This window comes from Tamandua tetradactyla, chromosome 2 (genome assembly GCF_023851605.1).
Source record: "Tamandua tetradactyla isolate mTamTet1 chromosome 2, mTamTet1.pri, whole genome shotgun sequence".
NCBI classification, from domain to species: domain Eukaryota; kingdom Metazoa; phylum Chordata; class Mammalia; order Pilosa; family Myrmecophagidae; genus Tamandua; species Tamandua tetradactyla.
The window spans coordinates 121,780,968-121,808,960 of NC_135328.1; the positions used below are offsets into that span (position 1 = coordinate 121,780,968).

General features: G+C 38.0%; 2 protein-coding genes across 15 annotated transcripts in view; one reads left to right on the forward strand and one right to left on the reverse strand.

The window, feature by feature from the left end:
• AOPEP (aminopeptidase O (putative)) overlaps positions 1-20,781 on the forward strand; it is a 489,538-nt gene extending 468,757 nt beyond the window's left edge. The window contains exon 19 of one of the 2 annotated variants that reach the window (XR_013170613.1): positions 18,832-20,781. The gene's annotated coding sequence lies outside the window, so the exon portion shown is untranslated. Of the gene's footprint in view, positions 1-13,844; positions 14,539-18,831 lie in introns of those variants that run through there. The other variant, XR_013170612.1, reaches the window with a different exon arrangement.
• A 1,607-nt stretch (positions 20,782-22,388) lies between these two features.
• The window catches only part of FANCC (FA complementation group C), a 446,081-nt gene continuing 440,476 nt past the window's right edge, over positions 22,389-27,993 (reverse strand). For 11 of the 13 annotated variants that reach the window (XM_077148701.1, XM_077148700.1, XM_077148692.1 and 8 more), the window contains one exon: positions 22,393-27,992. In XM_077148701.1, coding sequence (XP_077004816.1) covers positions 27,849-27,992 — 144 coding nt within the window. In that variant the 3' untranslated portion in view covers positions 22,393-27,848. Of the gene's footprint in view, position 27,993 lies in introns of all 13 variants that reach the window. The other 2 variants (XM_077148703.1, XM_077148704.1) reach the window with 2 other exon arrangements.

Sequence of the window (27,993 nt, forward strand, 5' to 3'; positions counted from 1 at the left end):
CCAAGGAAGGCCATTGGAACCTAAAAGCCAGGAAAGAAGGCCAGCAGATGTCACTGTGTGCCTTCCTGTGTGGCAGAAAACCTCAGATGAAAGCTAGCTGCCTTTCCCCTGAAGAAATATAAATTCTTAATTAAATAAATCCCCTTATTGAAAGTCAATCCATCTCTGGTGTGTTGCATTCTGGCAGCTTGCAAACCAAAACACGGAGTATTACACTAACTGATTTTCTTTTGTTGAACCTCCCTTATATACTTGGAATAAATCCCACTGGGACGTGATGTATAATTCTTTAAAATGCTTCTGGATTCAATTTGCAAGTATTTTGTTGAGGGCTTTTCCAACTATATTCATTAAAGAGATTGGTCTATAATTTACTTTTCTTGTAGTATCTTTGTCTGACTTTGTATAGGGTGATGCTGGACTCATAGAATGAGTTAGGTAGTTTTTCCTCCTCTTCAAATTCTTTGAAGGGTTTAATTAGGATTGGTACTAATTCTTTCTTGAATGCTTGGTAGAATTCACATGTGAGAGCATCTGATCCTGGACTTTACTTGAGGTGGGGCAGGAGGAGTTTTTGATGACTGATTTGATCTCATTACTTGTGAGATCACAAGTTTTTTTAAGTCATCTATTACTTCTTATATCAATGCTGGTTGGTCATGCTTTTCTGGAAGTTGTCCATTTTGTCTAGTTTCTAAGCACATAGCTGCTGATAGTATCCTCTATTATCATTTTTTCCCCCCTGTGGGATCAGTAGTTATGTCCCTCTTCCATTTCTGATTTTATTTGCATCCCTTCCCTCCCTCCCCTCTCTCATCAGCTTAGCTAAGGGTACATCAGTTTTATTTATTTATTTATTTATTTATTTATTTACATGGGCAGGCACTGGGAACCAAACCCAAGTCTCCAGCATGATGGCAGGTGAGAACTCTGCCACTGAGCCACCATTGCCTGCCCATATTATTATTATAATTTTTTTTTACATGGGCAGGCACTGGGAATTGAACCCAGGTCTCTGGCATGGCAGGTGAGAATTCTGCCACTAAGCCACCATTGCACCACAGGGAATTACTTTTTGTTTTGTTTTGTTTTTTGCATTGGCAGGCACCAAGAATTGAACTCAGGTCTCCAGTATGACAGGTGAGAACTCTGCCACTGAGCCACCATGGCCCACCCCCATCAGTTTTATTGATTTTCTCAAAGGACCAGCTGCTGGTTTTGTTGATTCACTCTATTGTTTTCATGTCACTGATTTCATTTATTTCTACTCTAATCTTTGTTATTTCTTTCTTTTTGTTTGCTTTGGGGTTAGTTTGCTGTACTTCTCTAGCTCCTCTAGGTGAACAGTTAATTCTTCAATTTTTACTCTTTTTTCTTTTTTACTGTAGGTATTTAGGGCAATAACTTTGCCTCTTAACATCTCCTCTGCTTTATCCCATAAGTTTTGATATGTTGTGCTCTCATTTTTATTTGCCTTGAGATATTTACTTGATTTCTGTTGTAATTTCTTCATTGACCCATTGGTTGTTTAAGAGTGTGTTTAACCTCTATATAATAGTATTTGTGAATTTTTCCACCTTCCATCTCTTACTGATTTCCAACTTCATTCCATTATGATCTGAGAAAGTGTTTCAATTAATTTCAATCTTTTTAAATTTATTGGGACTTGCTTTTTGACCCAGCATGTGGTCTGTCCTGGAGAATGATCCATGAACAGTGGCAAAAAATGTGTATCCTGTTGTTTGGGGGTCCAGTGTTCTGTAAATGCTGTTAAGTCTGGTTCGTTTATCATACTACCCAAAATCTCTATTTCCTTATTGATCTTCTATGTAGATGTTCTATCTATTGATGACAGGAGTGTATTGAAATCTCCAACTATTATTGTAGAAGTGTTTACTTCTCTCTTCAGTGTTGTCAGTGTGTACCTTATGTATTTTGTGGCATTCTGCCTAGGCATGTGAATATTTATGATTGTTATGTCTTCTTGATGAATTGTCCCTTTTTAAATACATAGTGTCCTTTGTCTTTTTTAATTGTATTACATTTGAAGTCTAATTTGTCTGATATTAATATATATTAATATAACTACCCCCACTCTTTTCTGGTTGTGTTTGTGTGAAATATCTTTTTCCAACCTTTAACATTCAACCTATTTTAAACATTTTTTGTTCTTAAATATAGCATATATACTAAGAAAAGGAAGAAAAAGTAATGATTTTCAAAGTACACTTCAACAGGTAGTTACAGAACAGATTTCAGAATTTGTTATGGATTACCACTCCACTGTTTTAGATTATTTCCATCTAACATTCAATTCATTTTTGTTTTTGGGTCCAAAGTGAGTCTCTTATGGACAACATATAGGTGAATCCTCTTTTCAATCCATTCATCCAGTCTGTACTTTTGTTTGGGGGATTAATCCATTAACATTTAATGTTATTACTATAAAGGCAGTACTTCTGCCCTTTTGATTTTTTTTGATTTTATGTAACACGTCTTATATTTTCTCTTCTTTAACATTTATTGATAGTCTTCATTTCTACACTCTTCCCCAAACATCTCTCTCCTGTCTTTTTCTATCTGCCTGTAGTATTTCTTGTAGAGCAGGTCTTTTGTTCACAACTCTTTCAGTGTTTAATTCCCTGAAAATATTTTAAACTCTCCCTCATTTTTTTTTTTTTTTAACAAACAAAAAACTATATTTCAGGTGCAGCTTCATTCAGTGTTCCAACATAGTTACATTACACTTAGGTATTATTGTGCTGTCCATTTTTGAGTTTTTGTATCTAGTCCTGTTGCACAGTCTGTATCCCTTCAGCTCCAATTACCCATTATCTTACCCTGTTTCTAACTCCTGCTGGTCTCTGTTACCAATGATATATTCCAAGCTGATTCTCGAATGTCCGTTCACATCAGTGGGACCATACAGTATTTGTCCTTTAGTTTTGGGCTAGACTCACTCAGCATAATGTTCTCTAGGTCCATCCATGTTACTACATGCTTCATAAGTTTAGTCTGTCTTAAAGCTGCATAATATTCCATCATAGGTATACGCCACAGTTTGTTTAGCCATTCTTCTGTTGATGGACATTTTGGCTGTTTCCATCTCTTTGCAATTGTAAATAATGCTGCTATAAACACTGGTGTGCAAATGTCCATCTGTGTCTTTGCCCTTAAGTCCTTTGAGTAGATACCTAGCAGTGGTATTGCTGGGTCGTAATCCATTCTGCCATTCTATGTCTTTTGATTGGGAAATTCAGTCCATTAACTTTTAGTGTTATTACTGTTTGGATAATATTTTCCTCTACCATTTTGGCTTTTGTATTATATATATCATATCTGATTTTCCTTCTTTCTACACTTTACTCCATACCTCTCTCTTCTGTCTTTTCGTATCTGACTCTAGTGCTCCCTTTAGTATTTCTTGCAGAGCTGGTCTCTTGGTCACAAATTCTCTCAGTGACTTTTTGTCTATAAATGTTTTAATTTCTCCTTCATTTTTGAAGGACAATTTTGCTGGATATAGAAGTCTTGGTTGGCAGTTTTTCTCTTAGTAATTTAAATATATCATCCCACTGTCTTCTAGTTTCCATGGTTTCTGCTGAGAAATCTACACATAGTCTTATTGGGTTTCCCTTGTATGTGACAGATTGTTTTTCTCTTGCTGCTTTCAAGATCCTCTCTTTCTCTTTGACCTCTGACATTCTAACTAGTAAGTGTCTTGGAGAACGCCTATTTGGGTCTATTCTTTTTGGGGTGCGCTGCACTTCTTGGATCTGCAAATTTAGGTCTTTCATAAGAGTTGGGAAATTTTCAGTGATAATTTCTTCCATTAATTTTTCTCCTCCTTTTCCCTTCTCTTCTCCTTCTGGGACACCCACAACACATATATTTGTGCGCTTCATATTGTCATTCAGTTCCCTGATTCCCTGCTCAAGTTTTTCCATTCTTTTACCTATAGTTTCTGTTTCTTTTTGGAATTCAGATGCTCCATCCTCCAGTTCACTAATTGTAGCTTCTGTCTCTTTAGATCTACCATTGTAGGTATCCATTGTTTTTTCCATTTTTTCTTCTTTGTCCTTCACTCCCATAAGTTCTGTGATTTGTTTTTTCAGATTTTCTATTTCTTCTTTTTGTTCAGCCCATGTCTTCTTCATGTCCTCCCTCAATTTATTGATTTGGTTTTTGAAGAATTTTTCCATTTCTGTTCGTATATTCAGCATTAGTTGTCTCAGCTCCTGTATCTCATTTGAAGTATTGGTTTGTTCCTTTGGCTGGGCCATATCTTCAATTTTCCGAGCGTCATCCATTATTTTCTGCTGGTGTCTGGGCATTTGATCAGATTTCCCTGGGTGTGGGACCCGGCTGGTTGAAAGGTTTTTCTGTGAAATCTCTGGGCTCTGTTTTTCTTTTCCTGCCCAGTAGGTGGCGCTCGTGGAGCTCGTCTGTCTGCGGGGCCCACCAGTAAAAGATGCTGTGGCTCCTTTAACTTGCCAATCCGAATCTTGCAGTCGGCCCGGGAAACCACGCGTCGAGGGGGGGTTGCTGCCCGCCGCGGCTTGGGAGAGTGCCGGTCCAAATTGCCCAGCGGGGGAGGGCCCCGCTATTCCAACGTTCCCAGTCAGACCTGGGAGCCACGTGCGTGGAGGGGACCCCAGTCGCCAGCCGCCCCGGCCGGGAAAACGCGCGCTCCTCGGGTATCTCACCGCAGCGGATTCTCCCTGCCCGTTCAGCCGTTCCAGAATGGGGTACGCTGTCTTTTTGGTCTCTGTCGTGGCTCCGGGAGCTGTTTCGTATTGTTTCTGTTTCTTTAGTTGCTTTTCTGGAGGAGGAACTAAGACCCGCGCGTCTTACTAAGCCGCCATCTTTTCCGGAAGTGTCCTCCCTCATTTTTGAAGGGCACCTTTGCCAGATATAGAATTCTTGATTGGCAGTTTTTCTCTTTCAGTATCTTAAATATTTCATATCACTGCCTTCTCACCATAATAATTTCTACTGAGAAATACACACATAGTCTTATTGAGCTTCCCTTTTATATGATGAATTGCTTTTCTCTTGCTGCTTTTAGAAATCTCTTTGTCTTTGACATTTGACAATCTGATTAGTGTTTTTGAATAGATCTATTTGGGTCTCTTCTGTTTGGGGTATGCTGTGCTTCTTAGATCTTTAATCTCATGTCTTTTGTAAGAGTTAGGAAATTTTCAGCCATTATTTACTCCATTATTCTCTTTTTTTTTATTAATTAAAGAAAAAAGAAATTAACACAACATTTAGAAATCATTCCATTCTACATATGCAATCAGTAATTCTTAACATCATCACATAGATGCATGATCATCATTTCTTAGTACATTTGCATCGATTTAGGAAAAGAACTAGCAAAACAACAGAAAAAGATATAGAATGTTAATATAGAGAAAAAAATAAAAATAATAATAGTAAAAAAAAAAGACACAAACAAACAAACAAACAGACAAAAAAAAAACCCTATAGCTCAGATGCAGCTTCATTCAGTGTTTTAACATGATTACTTTACAATTAGGTATTATTGTGCTGTCCATTTTTGAGTTTTTGTATCTAGTCCTGTTGCACAGTCTGTATCCCTTCAGCTCCAATTACCCATTATCTTACCCTGTTTCTAACTCCTGATGGTCTCTGTTACCAATGACATATTCCAAGTTTATTCTCGAATGTCGGTTCACATCAGTGGGACCATACAGTATTTGTCTTTTAGTTTTTGGCTAGACTCACTCAGCATAATGTTTTCTAGGTCCATCCATGTTATTACATGCTTCATAAGTTTATTGTCTTAAAGCTGCATAATATTCCATCGTATGTATATACCACAGTTTGTTTAGCCACTCGTCTGTTGATGGACATTTTGGCTGTTTCCATCTCTTTGCAATTGTAAATAACTCTGCTATAAACATTGATGTGCAAATGTCCATTTGTGTCTTTGCCCTTAAGTCCTTTGAGTAGATACCCAGCAATGGTATTGCTGGGTCGTATGGCAATTCTATATTCAGCTTTTTGAGGAACCTCCAAACTGCCTTCCACAGTGGTTGCTACTCCATTATTCTTTATGCCCCTTTCCCTTCCCTTCTTTTGAGACACTCATGACATGTATAGCATGAACTTCATGTTGTCATTCGATTCTCTGACAGCCTGCTCACATATTTCCATTCTTTTCCCTGTCTGTACTTTTGTGTGAGGATTTCAGATGTCCAGTCCTCTAGTTCACTAATTATTTCTTCTGGCTCTTCAAATCTGCTGTTGTATGTCTCCATTGTGTTTTTCATCTCTTCTATTGTGCCTTTCATTCCCATATGTTCTGCCATTTGTTTTTCAAGCTCTCATAAGTTCTCCTTTATGTTTACCCAATGTTATTTTTATGTCCTTCTTCTCTTTTGCCCTATCTTTCCTCAACTCATTGATTTGATTTAAAAGGTTTGTTTGAACATCTTTAATTAGTTCCAACTGCTGTATCTCATTTGAAGTTTTAGTTGTTACTTTGACTAGGACATATCTTCATGCTCCTAGTATGACTCATGATTTTTTTTGCTGGTGTCTGGGTATCTGATTTCCTTGATTAGTCTATTCTGGAGTTCATTTTCTTTCTTTTACCTAGGGTTTTCTTGTTGGTTGGCTTTGTTCCCTCTCTGTTCTTTGAAATTCAGTTCAACTTATTCTAGACCTCTAGCATAGCTTCTGTTTAGCTGCTCAGAATTTTTCAGCTCTTTTTTTTCTGGTTCTTGCCTGCCCTGCCTATATGGAACATTTTTATGAAGAGGATCTCCTGTGATATGATCGACCCCAATCATATTTCCCGAGACAAGACAGGCCCAGGTCTCAGGAGAAGGGTGTAATCAGTATCAGGTTTCCTTGAAGATGAGACCCAGCAGAATGCCAGTCTTTCCCGTGAAGCCTTTTGATTCTGTGCTTTTCCTATCTTGCCCACAAGGTGGTGTTTATCAGTCTGCAGCTCCTGCCAGTGTAAAGAAGTATGGTCCCCTTAATCCTCAGCAGACCCTGTGCCTGCCAGGAGACTGGTTGAGACAGAGGCTGAGGTAGAACAGTGTAAGCTGTAAGAGTACCTTTACCAGAGTCATAATAGCATAATCATACAGTATCTGTCCTTTTGTGTCTGATTTATTTCACCCAGCATTATGTCCTCAAGGCTCTTCCATCTTGTCATTGTCATGTGCTTCAGATATCATTTAGTCTTATTGAAGCATAATATTCCATCATATGTATATGCCACATTTTGTTAATCCAGTCATCTGTTGATGGGCACTTGGATTGTTTCCATCTTTTGGCAATCGTGAATAGTGCCACTATGAACATTGGTGTGCAAATATCTGTTTGTGTCACTGCTTTCAGCTCTTCTGGGTATATTCTGAGTATTGGCACTGCTGGGTCATAGGGCAACTTAATATTTAGTTTTCTGAAGAATCACCAAACTGTTTTCCATAGCAGCTGCACCATTATACACTCCCACTACAAGTGACTAAGTGTTCCAATTTCTCTACATTCTCTTCAACATTTGTAGTTTCCTGTTTGTTTAATAGCAGCCATTCTTATAGGTGTGAGGTGATATCTCATTGTAGTCTTGATTTGCATTTCTCTTACAGCTAATGAAAATGAGCATCTCTTCATGTGCTTTTTACTCATTTGTATTTACTCTTCAGAGAAGTGTCTAGTTATATCCTCTGCTCATTTAACAATTGCATTGTTTGTTCTTCTGTTGTTGAGTTGTTTCATTTATTTAAATATACAGGATATCAAGCTTTTATCCAATATGTGGTTTCCAAATATTTTCTCCCATTGAGTTGGCTGCCTTTTCAACTTTTTGACAAAGTTCTCTAAGCCACAGAAGCTATTGATCTTAAGGAGTTCACACGTGCCAATTTTTTCTTTCACTGCTTGTGCTTTAGGTGCAAATTTTAAGAAGCTACCTTCTATTACTATATCTTAAGATGTTTCCCTACATTTTCTTTGAGAAGTTTTATGGCACTGGCTCTTACATTTAGGTCTTTAATCCATTTTGATTAATATTTATATGGGGTGTAGGATAGCGGTCCTCTTTCATTCTTTTGGCTATTGATATCCAGTTCTTCCATGCCCATTTATTGAAAAGATTGTTCTGTCCTAGTTGAGGGGATTTGGGAACCTTGTTGAAGATCAATTTTCCATAGATTTGGTGGTCTATCTCCACACTCTCACTTCAATCCCATTGGTTGATAATTCTATGTTTATGACAGTACCATGCTGTTATAACCACTGTGGTTTTAGTCAGCTTTAAAGTCAAGAAGTGATAGTCCTCCCACTGTATTCCTCTTTTTAAGGACATTGTTAGATATTTGGGTTCTCTTTCCTTTCCAAATAAATTTGATAGCTAGCTTTTTCAAGTCTTCAAAGTAGGTTGTTGAGATTTTGATTGTTATTGCATTGAATCTGTAGATCAATTTGGGTAGAACTGACATCTTAACTACATTTAACCTTCCTATCCATGAGTGTGGAACATCTTTCCATCTATTTAGGTCATTTTTAATTTCTTTTAGCAATGTTTTGTGCCTTTCTGCATACAAGTCTTGACAGCCCTGGCCAGGTTTATTCTTAGATACCTGTTCTTTTGGTTTCTGTTTTGAATGGATTTTTTCCTTAATTGTCTCCTCAGATAGGTCATTGCTTGTGTATAGAAACATTACTGATTTTTATACATTAATCTTGTATCCCACCACTTTGCTGAAGTTGTTATATGTTTCTCAGGGTTTTCTAAGTATAGGATCATGTCAGCTGCTAAATAATGAAAGTTTTACTTCTTCCTTTTCAATTTGGATGCCTTTTATTTCTTTCTCCTGTCTAATCACTCCAACTAGGACTTCTAATACAGTATTGAATAATACTGGTGACAATGGACATCCTTGTCTCATTCTCAATCTTAGGGGGAATGCTTCCAGTCTCTCATTGTTAAGTATGATGCTAGCTATAGTTTTTTTTTTTGTATTTGCCCTTTGTGATATTGAGGAAGCCCCCTTCAATTCCTACCTTTTGAGGTGTTTCTATCAGAAAAGGATGCTGAATTTTGTTGAATGCTTTATCAGCATTAATTGAATGATCATGTGATTTTTTTCCCTTCTGGTTTGTTAATGTGCTGTATTATGTTGATTGATATTTTATGTTGAACCACCATTGCATTCCTTGAATAAACCACACTTGGTCATGATGTATAATTCTTTTGGTTTTGGTGGATTTGATTTGTTAGTACTTTTTTGAGAATTTTTCCATATTTATTCATTAGGAAAACTGGTCTTTAGTTTTCCTTTCTTGTAGTGTCTTTATCCAGCTTTGGTATTAGAGTGAGATTATCTTCAAAAAAAAAAAAAATGAGTTGGGTAGCATTACTTTCCCCCCACTTTTTTGGAAGTGTTTCAGTTCTTTTTGGAATGTTTGATAAAATTCCCCTGTGAAGCTATCCGGTCCTGGGCTTTTCTTTATGGGAAGATTTTTAACGACTGTTTGAATCTCTTTACTTCTAGTTGGTTTATTGAGATCTTCTGTTTCTTCACAAGTCAGTATAAGTAGTTCGTGTGTTTCTACGAATTTGTCCGTTTCAACTAAGTTGTCTAGTTTGTTGGCATATAGTTGAGCATAGTGTTCTCTTATGATTTCCAAAATTTCTTCAGGATCCATGGTGATGAACCCCCTCTCTTTTCTGATTTTTAAAATTTGTGTCCGCTCTCTTTTTCTCTTTGTTAGACTAGCTAGGGGTCCATTGATTTTATTGATTTTCTCAAATAACCAACTTGGTTCTTTCTGTTGTTTTCCTGTGTGTTTATTTCTGCTTTAATCTTTGTTATTTCTCTTCTTTTATTTTCTTTGAAGTTAGTTTACTGTTGTTTCTCTAAATTCTCCAGGTGAGCAGTTAATTCTTCAATCTTTGCTCATTTTTTTTATTTTAATATAGCCATTGAGGACAATAAATTTCCTCCTGAACACTGCCTGTGCTGCATCCCATAAGTTTTGATATATTGTAATCTTATCATTCACCTCCAGATAGTTACTGATTTCTCTAGCAACTTCTTTTTTGGCCCACTGATTGTTTAAGAGTGTGTTGTTTAATCGCCATATATTTGTGAAAGCTCTGGTTCTTTGGTGGTTATTAATTTCCAGCAACATTCTGTTGTGGTCAGAGAAAGTGATTTGGATAATTTTAGTCTTATTAAAATTTTAAGACCTGTTTTGTGTCCCAACATATGATCTATCCTGGAGAATGTTCTGTGAGCACTAGAGAAGAATGTATATCCTTGTGTTTGGAGGTGTAATGATCTATATATGTCTAATAGGTCTAATTAATTTATCACATTGTTTAGGTTCTCTCTCTTCTTATTGATCCTCATTCTTGTTGTTCTACCTATAGTGGAGAGTGGTGTATTGAAGTCTCCCACTATTATTGTGGAAATGTCTATGGTCCCCTTCAGTTTTTTTCTGTGTGCCTCACGTAATTCAGAGTTCTTAATCTTCAATTTTGAAGGACAATTTGGCTCAATAAAGAATTCTTGGCTGGAAGCCTTTCTCATTCTGGATCTTAAATATAATACCATTGCCTCCTTGCTTCCATGGTGTCCATTGAGTAGTCCAAACTCCATCTTATGTGTTTTCCCTTGTATAATAGATTGCTTTTCTCATGCTGCTTCAGGACTGTTTCTCTTCAACAGTTGACAGTTTGATTAGTATGTGTCTTGGAGTAGGCCTATTTGGATTTATTCTATTTGGAATTCAGTGGGCCTTTTTGATTTGCATAATGGTTAGGGAATTATCCTTGATTATATCTTCAACTGACTTTCCCAGCTCTTTACTCTTCTCTTCTCCTATTGGAACACCAAAATTCTTATACTTGTGTGCCTCTGTTGTCTGTCATTTCCCTAGGATCGAATTCATTTTTTCCCATTTTTCCTGGCATTTGTTTTTTGTGTGTGCTCTGTTTCAATTGTTCTGTTTTCTAGCTCACTTCTGCTTCTACAAATTTGTTATTGTGTGTCTCTAGTATATTTTTAATTTGGTCCACTGTATCTCCGTGAGATACTCCATTTTTCAATTTAATCTTTCAACTTCTTTACACTCTCCTAGTGTATTCCTGATATCCTATATTTTTTAATAAATATTCTTGAATAGTTGTTCCAATTTCTGTGTTCCCCCTGGAATTCTGATTTGGTCATTTGGCTGGGCTTGTGATTTTCTGTTGTGTTTTGGTGTTTGATTATCTTAGAAATGTTATTTTGTATGTTGGTTTCCTTCACTCATTTGAAGTTTTCTATTTACTTGATTTTGTGTTGAAGGTTTCCTTTTGTACTTGGTCAGTAATTCCCCTCCAAACCAAGGCCCAGATCTCATGTGGGGGTATGGTTCTACTGAGGGTCTATTAAAAGGTAGGCAGGGAAGCATGGATATTTCAGTGGCAGAACATCTGTCTGCCATGTGGAGGAGTCAGGCTCAATTCCCGACCCAGGCACCCAAAAGAATAAAATAAAATATAAAATAAAATATGAAAGAACTCCACACATCAACAATAGTAGGGCCCGAAGTCAGAAGGGGATACTATACCTTATATATTGAGAATGAATTCAGACTGGTGCTCACAGGAGAGAAAAATTTTTTTTAAATAACATAACATAAAAAATGATACAAAATTAAAAATTAAAAACATTATAAAATATATATAAATAAAAATTATACTACTAATAAAAAACATAGAGAGAAAAGTCATTAAAAAAACAAATAAAATAGAAAAAAACCTAGGCAGATAGGAAGTTTGCCAGCCTGTACTTACTGTTTCCCACCAGAAGGTGGCACTCTAAGGTACCTCCTCCCCTCAGGCCCACCTCTCCTCAATTGCAGCAGCTGGCTGGGAAGCTGGCATGCACAGTGGGGCGGGGCCCTGCTCCCAGACTTTGGCAGTGGGATGGCTGGTCCTGGCGCAGGCTGGAGGTGGGGGGAGCAGAGGGACAGCCAACGTGCAGTGTCCAGTTCCCAGTGAATCCATCACACACTGCATCTGACTGGCTATCTATTGGCAGCACCCAGCTGGGTAATACTCCCAGCACCTGGAGGCCCAGTTCTTGTGGTGGATGGCTGGACCTGCCTCCGGGCTCCCTGTGAGTGTCACCGACCCTGGGACCTCCTGGGGAGGTTTCCCCAGCCATCAGCTGAGACAGACTGGAGCAAAGAGAGGTCAGTTCCCTTTGACCCATCCCTCCCTGTGCATTGCCATCTGCCCCTGGTGGGGATCGTGGCTGACCCAACCCACCCTGCTCTCACCACCCGGATCCCCTTACCTCTTTCCTCCCCAAGAATCACTGAAGGCTATCTATGATCACTCACCCCCCTGAGACTTCAATCTTGGTCATTCTCTCCCCATCTCCTATCTTGTCCCAAAGAACAGGGGTGAATTCAATCCACCCCATGCCACCATCTTCCCAAACTCTTCTTCATTTAAAAAAAAAATTTATTTCTGCTCTTCAGCCTGGATAATTTCAATTATTCCTATCTTTCAGTTCACTGATTTTTTTCTTCTGCCTGCTCCAATCCACTGTTGATTTCTTCTATGGAATTTCAATTTCTGTTACTGTGATCTTCTGCTGTTTGGATCCTTTTATAATTTCTATATCACTATTGATATTCTGTGTTCATCTATCATTTTCCTAATGTCTTTTAGTTCTTTGTCTAAGTTTCCCTTTAGCACTTTGAGAATAAATTTAGGACCGTTTTCTAAAATGTTTTTATCTGGTATATCCCAGGTCTGATCCTCTTTATTGATGGTGTCTAATGCATTAATCTTTTCGTTTACATGGGCCATTCCTTCCTGTTTCTTTGTATGTTTTGTAATCTTTTGTAATCCTTTGTTGAAACCTGGACATTTTCCAAGACTAATCTACTGGAATTTAGACTCTGGGGCATCTGCTCTTTAAGCTTGTATGTAATTAATGTCATGACAGAGCTTTCTTTGAATGCCAGGAGCTAACCAACAAAAGGAGGGGAGGGAAATAAAACACTTTCCCAGTTCTGGCAGTTTGGCCTGTGCAAGTGCCCTCCTTCAAAGACATATATTATCCATAAAATGAGTGTAGAGAGGAGCTCAAGGTGAAAATACAAGGTCCTCTCTGGTCCTTTTTCTGCACATGTCTAGGCATGTGTACATGGTCCTAAAAACTCCTCATTACATGATCTGAAAGTTCCCTTTTCCCTAAGAAACAGCATTTCCTCATAATCCTGGGTACTGTATTTTATGCCCTGTAGCCAGCAGAACTTTGTCCTAAGAAGCTGTGATTTGACAGTTCTTCTAGTGTTCTATAGGCGAGCTCTATGAGCTGTTTTTTACACAGAAGGCAAATTCAGGGACAGAGAGCCCAAGATGTGTATCCTGGTTCAGTCCTTCAGGCTGCCACCAAACTGGAGCAGATATACATGCTCCCAGTTTGTGCGTGAGGGTTACTCTGTTCCCTCCTGAGCCAGAACCAGGGGCTGGGTCTTGGCATGTAGGCTGGTTTCATACAGAGCTAGTGAGGGGATGGAGGAAGGGACTAGCGAAAGAACCAGAGGATCTTACCATATGTATTAGTTTGCTAAAGCTGCCAGAAAGCAATATACCAGATATGAATAACTTTAAAAAGATAATTTATTAATTTGCAAGTTTATAGTTCTAAGGTCATAAAATGTCCAAACTAAGGCATCCAGGGAAAGATACTTTGTCTCAGGAAAGGGCCAATGACATTTGGGGTTTCTCTGTCAGCTGGGAAGGCACATGGCAATGCCTTCTAGCTTTCTTTCTTACCTTCTCATTTCAGGTTTCCCTGGAAGTGTTTTCCTTCTGTATCTCCAAAAGTTTCTTGTGTGTGTCAGCTCTGAAGCTTTTTCCAAAATGATTCCCTCTTAAAGGACTCTGATAAGTGACCCACCTCGAATGAGTGAAGACATCTCCATGGAACAACATAATCAAAAAGTCCCTAACCACAATTGGATGAGTCACATCTCCATGGAAACAACTTAATAAAAAAGATCCCACCAGCAATATTGAATCATGACTTTTTGGTAGTACACACAAGTTTCAAACTGGCACACCATGTTTTGTTAGTTTTATTTTTTACTTCCAGTTACTCATCTGTAATATAAATTAACTACAGAGGATTGTTGTGATAAATGAAGTATAAAGTGTTTATTACTGTTCTAGTTATTGTTACAATCTTATAATTTGCTAAAAGATACATATATGTAGGAACCAAACCTATCATTTCTTAAGTTGCCCTTTTTCTTCATTCAGCACTCTCCTGTTACTCCAATCATTTAACTGTTTTCTAGAGATTAAAGAAGGATGTTTCTGCTAGTTCTTGTTGGCTGATCAAAGCTTCTATGGTGGGGGAAGTAGAAGGGCAAGACAGAACACTGCAGCATCTCACACCACCATCTTGATCCTTTACTTGATTAATTTTTCAAAAACATATGACCACGTGAATATACTGCCAGGGCCTCTTACATGACCTTGGTAAGGGCTTGGCAGTCAAGGGCTCTGAGGGTTAAGCCTGATTAGAGTCCCTAAAACTCTGCCACTGGCCTTGGCCCTCAGGGAATTGTTTAATCTCATTATCCTGTGGCCAGGCTCTGCCAATTCAAGTGAGGGCAAGCCTGGTACAGACTAGTGGGAAAGAGGGGAGAGCCTAGTATTCCTTTCTTTACTGTCTTGCATGTGCTCATGAAAGGATGGTCTTGAAACCTTCTTGTAAGCCAGAGGTAAAAGCTAGGGGAGCTTCAATAAGGCCAACCCTTAGTCATGACATGTCATGGAATTAACCACTAGTCATGGAATTAACCACTTTTCTGGATTTTCTGCATCTGAGATCATCAAATGTCTTCATTATAAGACACTTTTATCTGGATATTTATTCTGTTGTTTAAAGCTGACAGCATCCTGACCTGTACATACACTGGTGAGGCAAAAAGAACCTCACACTAGTAAATCTAAGATCTGGCTTTCGTTTCACCATTGTCTCTTCATATGCTATATTCTTGTATCTCAAACAAGAGAATGCCAGTTAATGGTCCTCAAAGGCCTTCACTGTTCTTATGTTCCACTGGGTATTTTCATCAGAACCCATTTTTAGCTGGTCCCATTCTACTTATACTTCTTTTAAAAACTCAATGAGCCCATGTGTTCAGTAACCATTTCCCAACAACCCAAGGCCACTGGAAGTAAAAATATAGTTTATTACATACTTTTCTGACCTCCCCCAACCTTCTCTGGTCTGGATGGGTTTTTCCTGGTGGCTGGGTATGGGCCAGCTCAGGAGTGAAGGAAGCAATGTATTTGCTTCTTTGGTTTTCACGGGGAGAGTACCTGCAACCCTCTCCAGTTCTCTAGTACCACACCCCCATCCATAAACACTTTTGGAGATTTGTTTATTCTCACTAAAGTGAATGGAATAATAGAATTACCAGACAGGAATGAGTTCACCTATAATAAAGTTAGTATATGCCCATATGGAGAACATGGAGCCTAAGCTGAAAGAGGCTTGGGAGCTTCTCATCTAGTTGAAGGAACAAGCTTCACAACTGCACTTCTTTTCTCCCCGCACCCCACTACCTTTGAGCATTTCTCCCCTTGTTAGCACCTTCATCAGAGTGGGAAAAGGCAAGGGGAGAAAAATAAAATAAAATCAGTGCCCTGTTAACAGTTGATAAAAGTATTCACACACAGTGAGTGTTCAGTCAAGACACATGAACTTATTGGGATGTCTGTGAATTCATTAGAATGAATACTGAAGTTCCACCAGCTTAAGATTGTCTGGTTAGTTACTGACTCAACTAAATGTCTAAAGTGTGGGAGGCATAGAAGCTTTATAAAGGAATTAGGAGAACCCAGAAGAGCTGAAAGCAGTGACACAAACAGACATTTGTACACCGATTCATAGCAGCATTATTCACAATGGCCAAAAGATGGAAACAACCCAAATGCCCATCAACAGATGAGTGGATTAACAAAATGTGGTATATACATATGAATATTATGCAGTAGTAAGATGAAATGATGTCCTGAAGTACATGACAAGATGGATAAGCCTTGAAGACATAACACAGAGTGAAATAAGTGAGACAAAAGGATAGATACTGTATGATTTCACTCTTATAACCATGGTAAAGGTAGAATCAGAAGCTTATAATACAGAATACAGGCAAACCTAGAGATACGTGGACGCTAGAGATGGGTGAACTGTTAGCTAATGAGGTTGAACTCTAATATAAAAGAATAGATAGAAGTGAAGGCAGTTCACCATATCGAAGGTAAACATGATTGAAAGGGGTTGTACAGACCCATGTGTCCCACTGATTAACACTACAAATATAAATAAGTTCTTGCATGAACTACTTCAAAGGTATGATTCTTGTACAAAGAGTAGATAAGTTTGGGGTATGGGGGAAAACTGCTATTGCATGTTATAGGTTATGTTTAACAGGAAAATATCAGCAGTACCACAGCAACACCAGGGGTAAATAATGGAGGGAGGGACAAGAATTAAGGGGAGGTTTGGATTTTTTATTTGGTGAAATTGTGCTTATTGGTCATCTCTCTTTTGGGAACAATGAAATGATCTAAAACTGAATGGTGGTGGACTATTAGCTTTGTACATTATACATGATGCCCAATGAATGGAGGTAGCTGAAGGATGCCCTGACTGAGAAGTAGAATGGTGAATGATGGTGTGTATACATATGATCAAATATTGTGTTGCTACATAAGGGAACAAAGTTGTGAGGCGTGCAAAATTGTGAATAAACTTGTGGGACATTTGGTGAGGCAAAATAAACCAGAAACAAGAGCAAACATATGTCTCATTTAGAAAATACTTACAAGAAAACAGAGGCCTAGATTGTAAACTCTTATAACAGTCACATTTACTCTGGAGCAGTAATTGTTATTTGTAGTTTTTAAGAGGCTGTTTTATATATGTATAATGTGGTAATTAATGATAAGAATGAAGCTGATTAAGTCAGGATTAAAGTAATTCAGAATATAGGGGTAAGGAAGACATTTTCTGTATTTAAAAACCTCATCTACTCTTTGAGACCAAAGGAAGAAAGGTTTATTTTGTCTAGAACCTAGGTTTTCTGTAGCACATAATCTAACTCAACCTGTCTGGGTAGATCATGTAAACAATCCAAGCACAGGGAGCCCAGAATAAGAATGAGAGCCTTTAGTCCTATATAGTTTAATGTAATACCTGGATACATCCCAGAGTATACTAAGCAGATAATAAAAAATATTGGCAAAGTCCCTTGAGGGATGGGAGAAAAAAATATGAAACTATTAAACTACCACTAGGGAAACTCCTGATACTGTGTAAAACATTAGGGGCACCCAAATCAATAGGCTAACCCCTTGGTCCTGAGACTTGCTCATGTGAAGCTTATTCATGTAGTGGAGAAGCTTAGCCTACCTATAGTTATGCCTAAGAGTTACTTCTGGAGGACCTCTTTTGTTGCTCAGATATGGCCTCTCTCTCTAAGCCCAAATCCTCAAGTGAAATCATTGCCCTACCCCATACATGGGACATGACACCCAGGGATGAAAGTCTCGCTGGTGGTGTAAGAGATGACTCCCAGGGATGACCCTGGCCCTGGCACTGTGGGATCAATGCCATCTTGATGAAAACGGGGAAAGAAGTATGACAAAAAAGTTATCAGTGGCTGAAAGAGTTCAAATAGACTTGAGAAGCTACTTCGGAGGTCACTCTTACACAGCTTCAGTTAGACATTGCTACATATCATAGTTTGCCAACCCCCAACCAAACCATTTCTGCCAATCCTAAAGAAAAGCAAGTACATTATAAAAGTTCCATGCACTAGGGTAACTTTCTAGAAACCTGCAACCTCCAGATGGGTTCTTGCAGCAGATAAGTCTTGAAATGCCAAGGGCCCAGCATCTCCAGAACATTAACTAGTTGAATCCCCCATCTCATATTATCAGCAGTCCCTTCCAACAGGAAAAATTTAGACTGACCATAGCCCAAATACCCCTAAAGAGTGGGAGAAAGATCAAAGGTGATGGTGGAGTTATACAGAGAAGGTCAGATTTAACAGATGAGCATGACTGCTCAATCATTATATTGGTATTTATTTCATCTCCAGTACCTTAGAACACTTAGAAATAAAAATCAAAATTGGAAGGAGGCACCAAGATGGTGGTTTAGCCAAGTGTGGGATTTAGTTCATCCTCCAGAACAGCTACTAAATAGCCAGGAACAGTACAGAACTGCTGGGGCCACATCAGTGACCGGACACACAGCATATGCCAGTCTGGACCAGCTGGACTGGCTGATAGCCCCCTAGAACCATGAGTGCCCCAAGCTGTAGCAGCTGGCACTTCTCCCCTACAGGTTGCTTCCCAGAGGGGAAAGGAAAAGGACTTTACTAGCAGCAGGGGCTGAGTGCAACTAAGCTCCAATTGTGTAATAAATTCACAAATTCTGACTACTAAAAACAGGCCCCCAGCTCAGCTGAACCTCATCAAAGTGGAGGTTGCTGATTTTTGCCTCAGTGCCGAAGGGACAGGGCTGATAGAAAAAGAAAAAAGAAAAAAAGAAACAGGTTTTTTGGATTGGATAGTATATAATATTTGAAAGGGTCTGGGCACTGAAGGAAAGGAGGGTGCACATAGGATCTGAAGGTACACAAAGCAACATACTAACTTATGCTCTTGGTTGGAAAACCTGAGGAATGGGGATCCTGCTCTGAGAAGGATTTTTCTCTCTTTTTTGTGTGTGTGTCTGTGTTTCTACATAGGTTTGACTGCCTTTGGATATGACATCAGGGCTTCTCAGGCTCCAACTGCCCCAGGCATAGGCAGAAACAAGCTTGTTTGAGAGCTTGTCTGGATCCTGTGCCTTCGCAAGGAGACGGGTGGAGCACAGCTCAGGTTGCTTCCCTCCCTCAAGGAATTCAGACCCCAGGGTTTGGAAAATTGAAGTGAATAAGGCCAGCCTACAACCTCTCCTCTGCCTCCACCACACCCCCAGCAGGGAGAGTCTGCTGAAGTTAAAAATACTGCATCACTTATGCTGGCACCTGCAGGCAGACAAGTACCACATACTGGCAGGATAGGAAAAACACAGAGTCCAGAGACTTCACAGGAAAGTCTTTCAACCTGCTGGGCCTCAACCTCAGGGAAAACTGATGCAGGTGACTCTTTCCTCCTGACAGGGGGCCAGTTAGGACTGGGAAAATGTGACTTGGGTCTATAATACCTAAGTAGATCCTCCTAAGCGTGGGGGGAAAAGGCACCATACAGGCAGGGCAAGAAACAAGAAAACAATAGCTGAAAATTTTGCTTTGTTAAACCAAACCTAAGCTGGTGGTGCAGAACAAGCTGAACTGAATGTCAAAGAACAGATAGACAACAAGGTCATCCAGCAAGAAAATCCTCGGTAAAAGAAGTGAAAATGATCTTCAGAATAAACTAATTAAGGTAATTAAATGCATAGACGCCAGCAAAAAATAACAAATCACACTAGGAAAATTGAAGATACGGCCCAGTCAAAGGAACAAACCAACAATTCAAATGAGATACAGGAGTTGAAACAATTAATTCAGAATGTTCAAACAGACATGGAAAACCTCATCAAAAGTCAAATCAATGAATTGAGGGAGGATATAAAGAAGGCAAGGAATGAACAAAAAGAAGAAATGGAAAGTCTAAAAAAACAAATCACAGAACTTATGGGAATGAAAGGCACAGTAGGAGATGAAAAAAACAATGGAAGCCTACAATGTCAGATTTCAAGAGGCAGAAGATAGGATTAGTGAGCTGGAGAATGGAACATCTGAAATCTGACAAGCAGAAGAAAATATAGGGAAAACAATGGAAAAATATGAGCAGGGACTCAGGGAACTGAATAACAACATGAAGTGCATGAATATACATGTTGTGGGTGTCCCAGAAGGAGAAAAGAAGGGAAGAGGAGGAGAAAAACTAATGGAGGAAATTATCACTGAAAATTTCCCAACTCTTATTAAAGACTTAAAACTACAGATCAAAGAAGTGCAGCATACTCCAAACAGAATAGATCCAAATAGGCATACTCCAAGACACTTACTAATCAGAATGTCAGATGTCAAAAAGAAAGAGAGAATCTAGAAAGCAGCAAGAGAAAAGCAATCCATAACAAACAAGGGAAGCCCAATAAGACTATGTGTAGATTTCTCAGCAGAGACCATGGAGGCAAGAAGACAGTGGGATGATATATTTAAATTACTAAAAGAGAAAAACTGCCAACCAAGAATTCTATATCCAACAAAACTGTCCTTCAAAAGTGAGGGAGAAATTTTTAAATTTTCAGATAAAAAAATCACTGAGAGAATTTGTGACCAAGGGACCAGCTCTGCAAGAAATACTGAAGGGAACACTAGAGGCAGATATGGAAAGACAGGACAGAGATGCTTGGAGAAGAGTGTAGAAATGAAGAATATCAGTAAAGGTAAAAAAGAAGAAAAATTAGATATGACATATAAAAAATCCAAAAGGCAAAATGGTAGAAGAAAGTACTACCCACACAGTAATACACTAAATGTTAATGGATTAAACTTCCCAATCAAAAGACATAAACTGGCAGAATGGATTAAAAAACAGGACCCATCTATATGCTGTCTACAGGAAACATATCTTAGAACCAAGGATAAACACAGGTTGAAAGTGAAAGGTTGGGAAAAGATATTTCATGCAAATAATAATGAGAAAAGAGCAGGAGTAGCTATACTAATATCCAAAAAATTAGACTTCAAATGTAAAACAGTTAAAAGAGACAAAGAAGGACACTATGTATTAATAAGAGGAACAATTCAACAAGAAGACATAACAATAATAGAATATTTATGCACTGAGCCAGAATGCTCCAAAATACATGAGGCAAGCACTGAAAACACTGAAAAGAGAAATAGACACATCTACTGTAATAGTTGGAGATTTCGATTCCCCACGTCAATAAATGGACAGAACAACTAGACAGAAGATCAATAAAGAAACAGAGAATTTGAATAATACAATAAGTGAGCTAGAATTAGCAGACATTTATAGAACACTACACCCCACAACAGCAGGATACACTTTTTTCTCAAGTACTCATGGATCATTCTCAAGGATAGGCCATATACTGGGTTACAAAGCAAGTCTCCATAAATTTAAAAGATTGAAATCATACAAAACACTTTCTCAGATCATAAAGGAATGAAGGTGGAAATTAATAATAGGTAGAGTGTCAGAAAATTCACAAATATATGGAGGCTCAACAACACACTCTTAAACAACCAGTGGGTAAAGGAAGAAATTACCAGAGGAATCAGTCAATATCTCGAGGCAAATGAAAATGAAAACACAATATACCAAAATTTATGGGATGCAGCAAAGGCAGTGCCAAGAGGGAAATTTATTGCCCTAAATGCCCATATCAAAAAACAAGAAAGGGCAAAAATCAAGGAATTATCTATCTACTTGGAAGAGGTAGAGAAAGAATAGCAAACTAACTCCTAATCAAGTGAAAGGAAAGAAATAATGAAGACTAGAGCAGAAATAAATAAAACTGACAACATGGAAACAACCAAGAAAATCAACAAAACCAGAAGTTGGTTCTATGAGAAAATCAATAAGATTGATGGACCCTTAGTGAGGTAGACAAAAAGAAGAAGAGAGAGGATGCAAATAAATAAAATCAGAAATGGAAGAGGAGACATAATCACTGACCCCACAGAAATGAAGGAAGTAATGACAGGATACTATGAACAACTTTATGCTAATAAACTCGACAATGTAGATGAAATGGACAACTTTCTAGAGAGGCATGAACAATCAACATTGACTCAAGAAGAAATAGATGACCTCAACAACCAATCACAAGTAAAGAAATTGAATCAGTCATTAAGAAGCTCCCCAAAAAGAAAAGTCCAGGACCAGATGGCTTCACATGTGAATTCTACCAAATGTTCCAGAAAGAATTAGTACCAATCCTGCTCAAACTCTTCAAAAAACTTGATGAGGAGGGAAAGCTACCTAACTTATTCTATGAAGCCAACATCACTCTCATACCAAAGCCAGACAAAAATATTACAGAAAATGAAAACTACAGACCAATCTCTCTAATGAATATAGATGCAAAAATCCTCAGCAAAGTTCCTGCAAATGGAATCCAACACCACATTAAAAGAATTATACACCATGACCAAGTAGGATTCATTCCAGGTATGCAAGGATGGTTCAACATAAGAAAATCAATTAATGTAATACACCATATCAACAAATCAAAGCAGAAAAACCACATGATCATCTTGATTGATGCAGAAAAGGCATTTGACAAAATTCAACATCCTTTCCTGTTGAAAACACTTCAAAGGATAGAAATAGAAGGGAACTTTCTCAAAATGATAAAGAGAATATATGAGAAACCCACAACTAACATCATCCTCAATGGGGAAAAACTGAAAACGTTCCCCCTAAGATCAGGAACAAGACATGGATGTCCACTATCACTACTGTTACTCAACATTGTGTTGGAAGTTCTAGCCAGAGCAATTAGACAAGAAAAGAAATACAAGGCATCAAAATTGGAAAGGAAGAAATAAATCTCTCACTGTTTGCAGATTTAATGATACTATAAGTCAAAAACCCCCCAAAATCCACCACACAACTACTATAGCTAATAAATGAGAACAGCAAAGTGGCAGGTTACAAGATCAACATTCAAAAATCTGTAGTGTTTCTATACACTAGTAATGAACAATCTGAGGGGGAAATCAAGAAAAAAATTCCATTTACAATTGCAACCAAAAGAATAAAATATTTAGGAATAAATTTAACCAAGAGAGAACAGACCTATACAAAGAAAACATCAAGAAATTGTTAAAAGAAATCACAGAAGAACTAAATAAATTGAAGGGCATACCGTGTTCATGGATTAGAAGACTAAATATAGTTAAGATGTCAATTCTACCTAAATGGATTTACAGATTCAATGCAATACCAATTAAAATCCCCAAAACTTACTTTTCAGAAATAGAAAAACCAATAACCAAATTTATCCAGAAGGGCATGGTGCCCCGAATAGCTAAATGTATCCTGAGAAAGAAAAATGAAGTTGGAGGTCTCACACTGCCTGACTTTAAGGCATATTATGAAGCCACAGTGGTCAAAACAGCATGGTACTGGCATAAATATAGATATACTGACCAATGGAATCAAATAGAGTGTTCAGATATAGACCTCCTTATCTATAAACAATTGATCTTTGATAAGGCAGTCAAACCAAATCACCTGGGACAGAACAGTCTCTTCAATAAATGGTGCCTAGAGAACTGGATATCCATATGTAAAAAAAAAAGAAAGAGGATCCATATCTCACACCCTATACAAAAATTAATTTAAAATGGATCAAAGACCTAAACATTAGATCTAAGACCATAAAACTGTTAAGAAGAAAATGTAGGGAAATATCTTATAAATCTTATAATAAGAGGTGGTTTCCTAGACCTTACACCCAAAGCACAAGCATTGAAGAAATAAATAAATAAATGGGAACTCCTCAAAATTAAACACTTTTGTGTATCAAAGAACTTCATCAAGAAAGTAAAAAGACAGCCTACACAATGGGAGACAATATTTGGAAATGATATTGTCAGATAAAGGTCTAGTATCCAGAATATATAAAGAGATTGTTCAACTCAACAACAAAAAGACAAACAACCCAATTACAAAACGGGCGAAAGACTTCAACATACACTTCTCAGAAGAGGAAATACAAATGACCAAAAGGTACATGAAAAGATGCTCAACTTCCCTGGCTATTAGGGAAATGTAAATTAAAACCACAATGAAATATCATCTCACACCCACCAGAATGGCCATTATCAATAAAGAAGAAAACAACAAATGCTGGAGAGGATGTGGAGAAATAGGCACACTTATCCACTGTTGGTGGGAATGTCAAATGGTACAATTGCTGTGGAAGGCAGTTTGGCAGTTCCTCAGGAAGCTAAATATAGAATTGCCATAATATGGCAAAAAATGACCTGGCAATACCATTGCTAGATATCTACTCAGAGGATATGAGGGCAAGGACACAAATGGACATTTGCACATCAATGTTTAAAGCAGCATTATTTACAACTGTGAAGAGATAGAAACAGCCAAAATGTCCATCAGCAGATGAGTGGCTAAACAAGCTGTGGCATATACATACGATGGAATATTATGCAGCTGTAAGACAGAATAAAGTTCTGAAGTATGTAACAACATGGATGGACCTTAAGGACATTATGCTGAGTGAGATTAGCCAGAACCAAAAGGACAAATACTGTATGGTCTCACTGATGTGAACTGATATTAGTGAATAAACGTGGAGAATTTCAGTGGTAACACAGACCATCAGGAGATAGAAATAGGGTAAGATATTGGGTAACTGGAGCTGAAGGGATACAGATTGTGCATCAGGACTGATTGTAAAACTCAGAAGTGGGTAGCACAATACTACATAACTTTAATATAATTATGTTAGAACACTGAATGAAGCTGAATGTGAGAATGATTGAGGGAGGAGGGCTGGGGGCACAAATGAAATCAGAAAGATAGATGATAAAGACTGAGATGGTATAATCAAGGAATGCCTAGAGTGTATAATGATAGTGAATAAATGTACAAATTTAAAAATGTTTTTGCATGAGGAAGAACAAAGGAATATCATTACTGCTGGGTGTTGAAAATAGATGGTAATTAATATATTAAAATGTTAACTTATGTGTGAGACTAAAGCCAAAAATGTTTATTTGGTACAAAATTTATATTTTGAGTAGTGCATTTCCTAATATAACTTATGTGGACAGCTTAATTGAACAACATGTAGGGCATAAGATTTTGTATGTTTGTCCAGAGTGACGCCCCAATAAATCCCAGAATGATTTAAACAGTGAGTAAAAATGTATTTGCTGAGTCCCCTTGGGGAAATGGTGAGAAAGAGGAAAAATACAACTTTCCCAAGTGGAGAATTCTTGATATTCTCACAAGCAGTGTGGACAACCAAAGCTATAGGCTGAGCCCCCAATCTTGGGGTTTGTTCATATGAAACTTAACCCCACAAAGGATACGTCAAACCTATTTAAAATTAGGCCTAAGAGTCGCCCCCAAGAGAACCTCTTTTGTCCAAATGTGGCCCCTCTCTCCAACCAACACAAGCAAACTCACTGCCCTCCCCCTATCTACATGTGACATGACTCCCAGGAGTGTGGACTTTCCTGGCAATGTGTGACAGATACCCTAGAATGAGCTGGGACTCAGCATCAAAGGATTGAGAAAACCTTCTCAACCAAAAGGGGGGAAAAGCAAAATGAGACAAAATGAAGTGTCAATGGCTGAGAGATTCCAGAGTTGGGAGGTTATCCTGGAGGTTATTCTTATGCATTAAGTAGATATCACCTTGTTAGTCAAGATGTAATGGAGAGGCTGGAGAGAACTGCCTGAAAACGTAGAGCTGTGTTTCAGTAGCCATGTTTCTTAAAGATGATTGTATAATGATATAGCTTTCACAATGTGACTGTGTGATTGTGAAACCTTGTGTCTGATGCTCCTTTTATCTACCTTATCAACAGACAAGTAAAACATACAGAATAAAAATAAATAATAAGGGGAACAAATGTTAAATTTAGATTGAAATGCTAGTGATCAAGAAAGGGAGGGGTAAGGAGTATGGCATGTATGAATTTTTTTCTGTTGTCTTTTTCTTTCTTTTTCTGAATTGATGCAAATGTTCTAAGAAATGATCATGATGATGAATATGCAACTATATGATGATATTGTGAATTACTGATAATATATGTAGAACGGAATGATCATATGTTAAGAATGTGTTTATTTTATTTAAAAAAAATTTTTAAAACAATTTAAAAATCTAAAATTATGGAATTATAACCCATACCAAACTCTGAAATCTGTTTTACAACTATTTGTTGCAATGTACTTGGAAATTTATAGTTTTTGTTTACATGTTATTTTTCCCAAAAAAGAAAAAAAAGTTGATTGTGATGCTAAATGCTCAGGTATATGATGATACTGTGAACCACTGATTGTACACTTTGAAGGATTACGTGGTATATGAATATATATCAACTAAAAAATTAAGAAAAAGGAATTAGGAGCTATTACAAAGAGGATGAGATAAGGTCAAAATCGGAAGGAATCTTTCAGAAATGTAGCTGAGACAGAGTTGGTTAGTGATCTTGTTTTTATTGTTTTCTGTAAAATACTCTGAACAGAAGAGATACGCAGAGTGAGAGGACTCCAATAAAAACAACTGCATTAAAGTTATGGATTTTCACATGGAATCAGATCCACCACAGGCTGGTCTTATTCCTAATGTTTATCCTCTATAGGTGCTACCACCAAACTGAGCCCCTTTTTTTTTGGTATCCACAGAGGTGGGGCATAGTTCTGATTTGAAGTCAACACAGCAAAGACATCCTCAACTCCAAGTGAAGGATACAACTCCTATACATTTAGATAAAGCATACTTATATGAAAGTAATACCTTTCACGCTGTAACATTTCTCAGAAGGCCAAGGTCAAAGGTTTTGGGATTTTCTGGATCTTTAAGTGGATCTATCAGCACTGCGGTATGCCAAAACCCCAAAGCTCAACTTCCAATTCAACAAAACTCCACTCACACTTCAAACAGGACTCACAATTGAGTGAGATTCAGAGGCTAAGACATGTCACAGTGAACATAAAAAAAAGTCTTGAATCACTTGACAAACACAAATTATGCAGAGGAATATATAGTCAATAAAAGTTCAGAATAAATCTGAATGGAAAAAATATCCTCAAGCGACATGAAATTAAAATAATAACCTTGGCATTATTAATTCTTTATTAGGAATTTCCGATTCCTATTCCAGTAAAGCAATATGATTGATGCAACTTCTTCCAGTGTTTCTAAAACATACCCTATTTCCTCATCTGTCTCTCATCTTTGATGTAATGTGAGCTCTTCTGATAGTTGATTTTTAGGAAATACAAAACAAATAGAGTTGGTGCTAGGCTGGCTCCATATCATTCCTGAGTAATCATGCTCCTCGAAGGAGCACCTGCTCTTGCCCATCCTTCACCTGTGGCTCCTGTCAGCACCTTGAGGCTGGGGTATGCTCTACTGCCCAGTGGCTGGTTGGCAGGTTGTGGGGGCTGGGGGGGGTGGAGCTCAAAGGAAATAAGGGTTTTTGATTCTCCTGGGTGAAGATTTTCTTAGAGAAGCAAGAGAGTCTGATTTTATGTTATAGAAAGACTGCCTTAGATTCCCCTGGTTTAAAAGACATTGTAACAATTGCCTGATATTGAAAAAAATAGATTTGTGGGACAGTGCTAAGCTAATCTCTAAACTGATCAGTGGTTTACGACCAATTAAGGCTGAAACATTCAAATAATAGTTGTGTATCTTGGCTTGACATGAGAAAAAGAAAAATGAATCTCTTCTCTCGTCTGAGCTTTTTCTTTAGTGATTCTCTAATCGATGTCCTGGCCTGAGCAGGTACAGAGAATGCCAAAGGCATAATTCAGTCATTAATGAGTACATCTGATTGACTTTGGAATAAAGCATCCCCATCTTCTCACTTTGTAAACTGTGTATGACCAGATCTTTCTAAGATGGTTATGGCTCATTCTCACAGCTCAGAGAGGGTTCTTATCCACACTTTCCTGACATAAGGAGTGGTCTCCATCAATCTGGCCATGGCTGCAGGAACCTGGCCCTGCAGCCACAAGTTCTCCAAGCCTGCTGTTAGACTTGATCCCTCAGCTCTTTAAGGAGCTCCCTGGCCAGTACTCTTGATTGGGAAGCTTCCATGCAAAGATGGTCCCATCTGTATAAGGTCTGGTCAAGAAAGCCAATAATCTCATGGGTTATCTCATCAGTTTGAGCCATC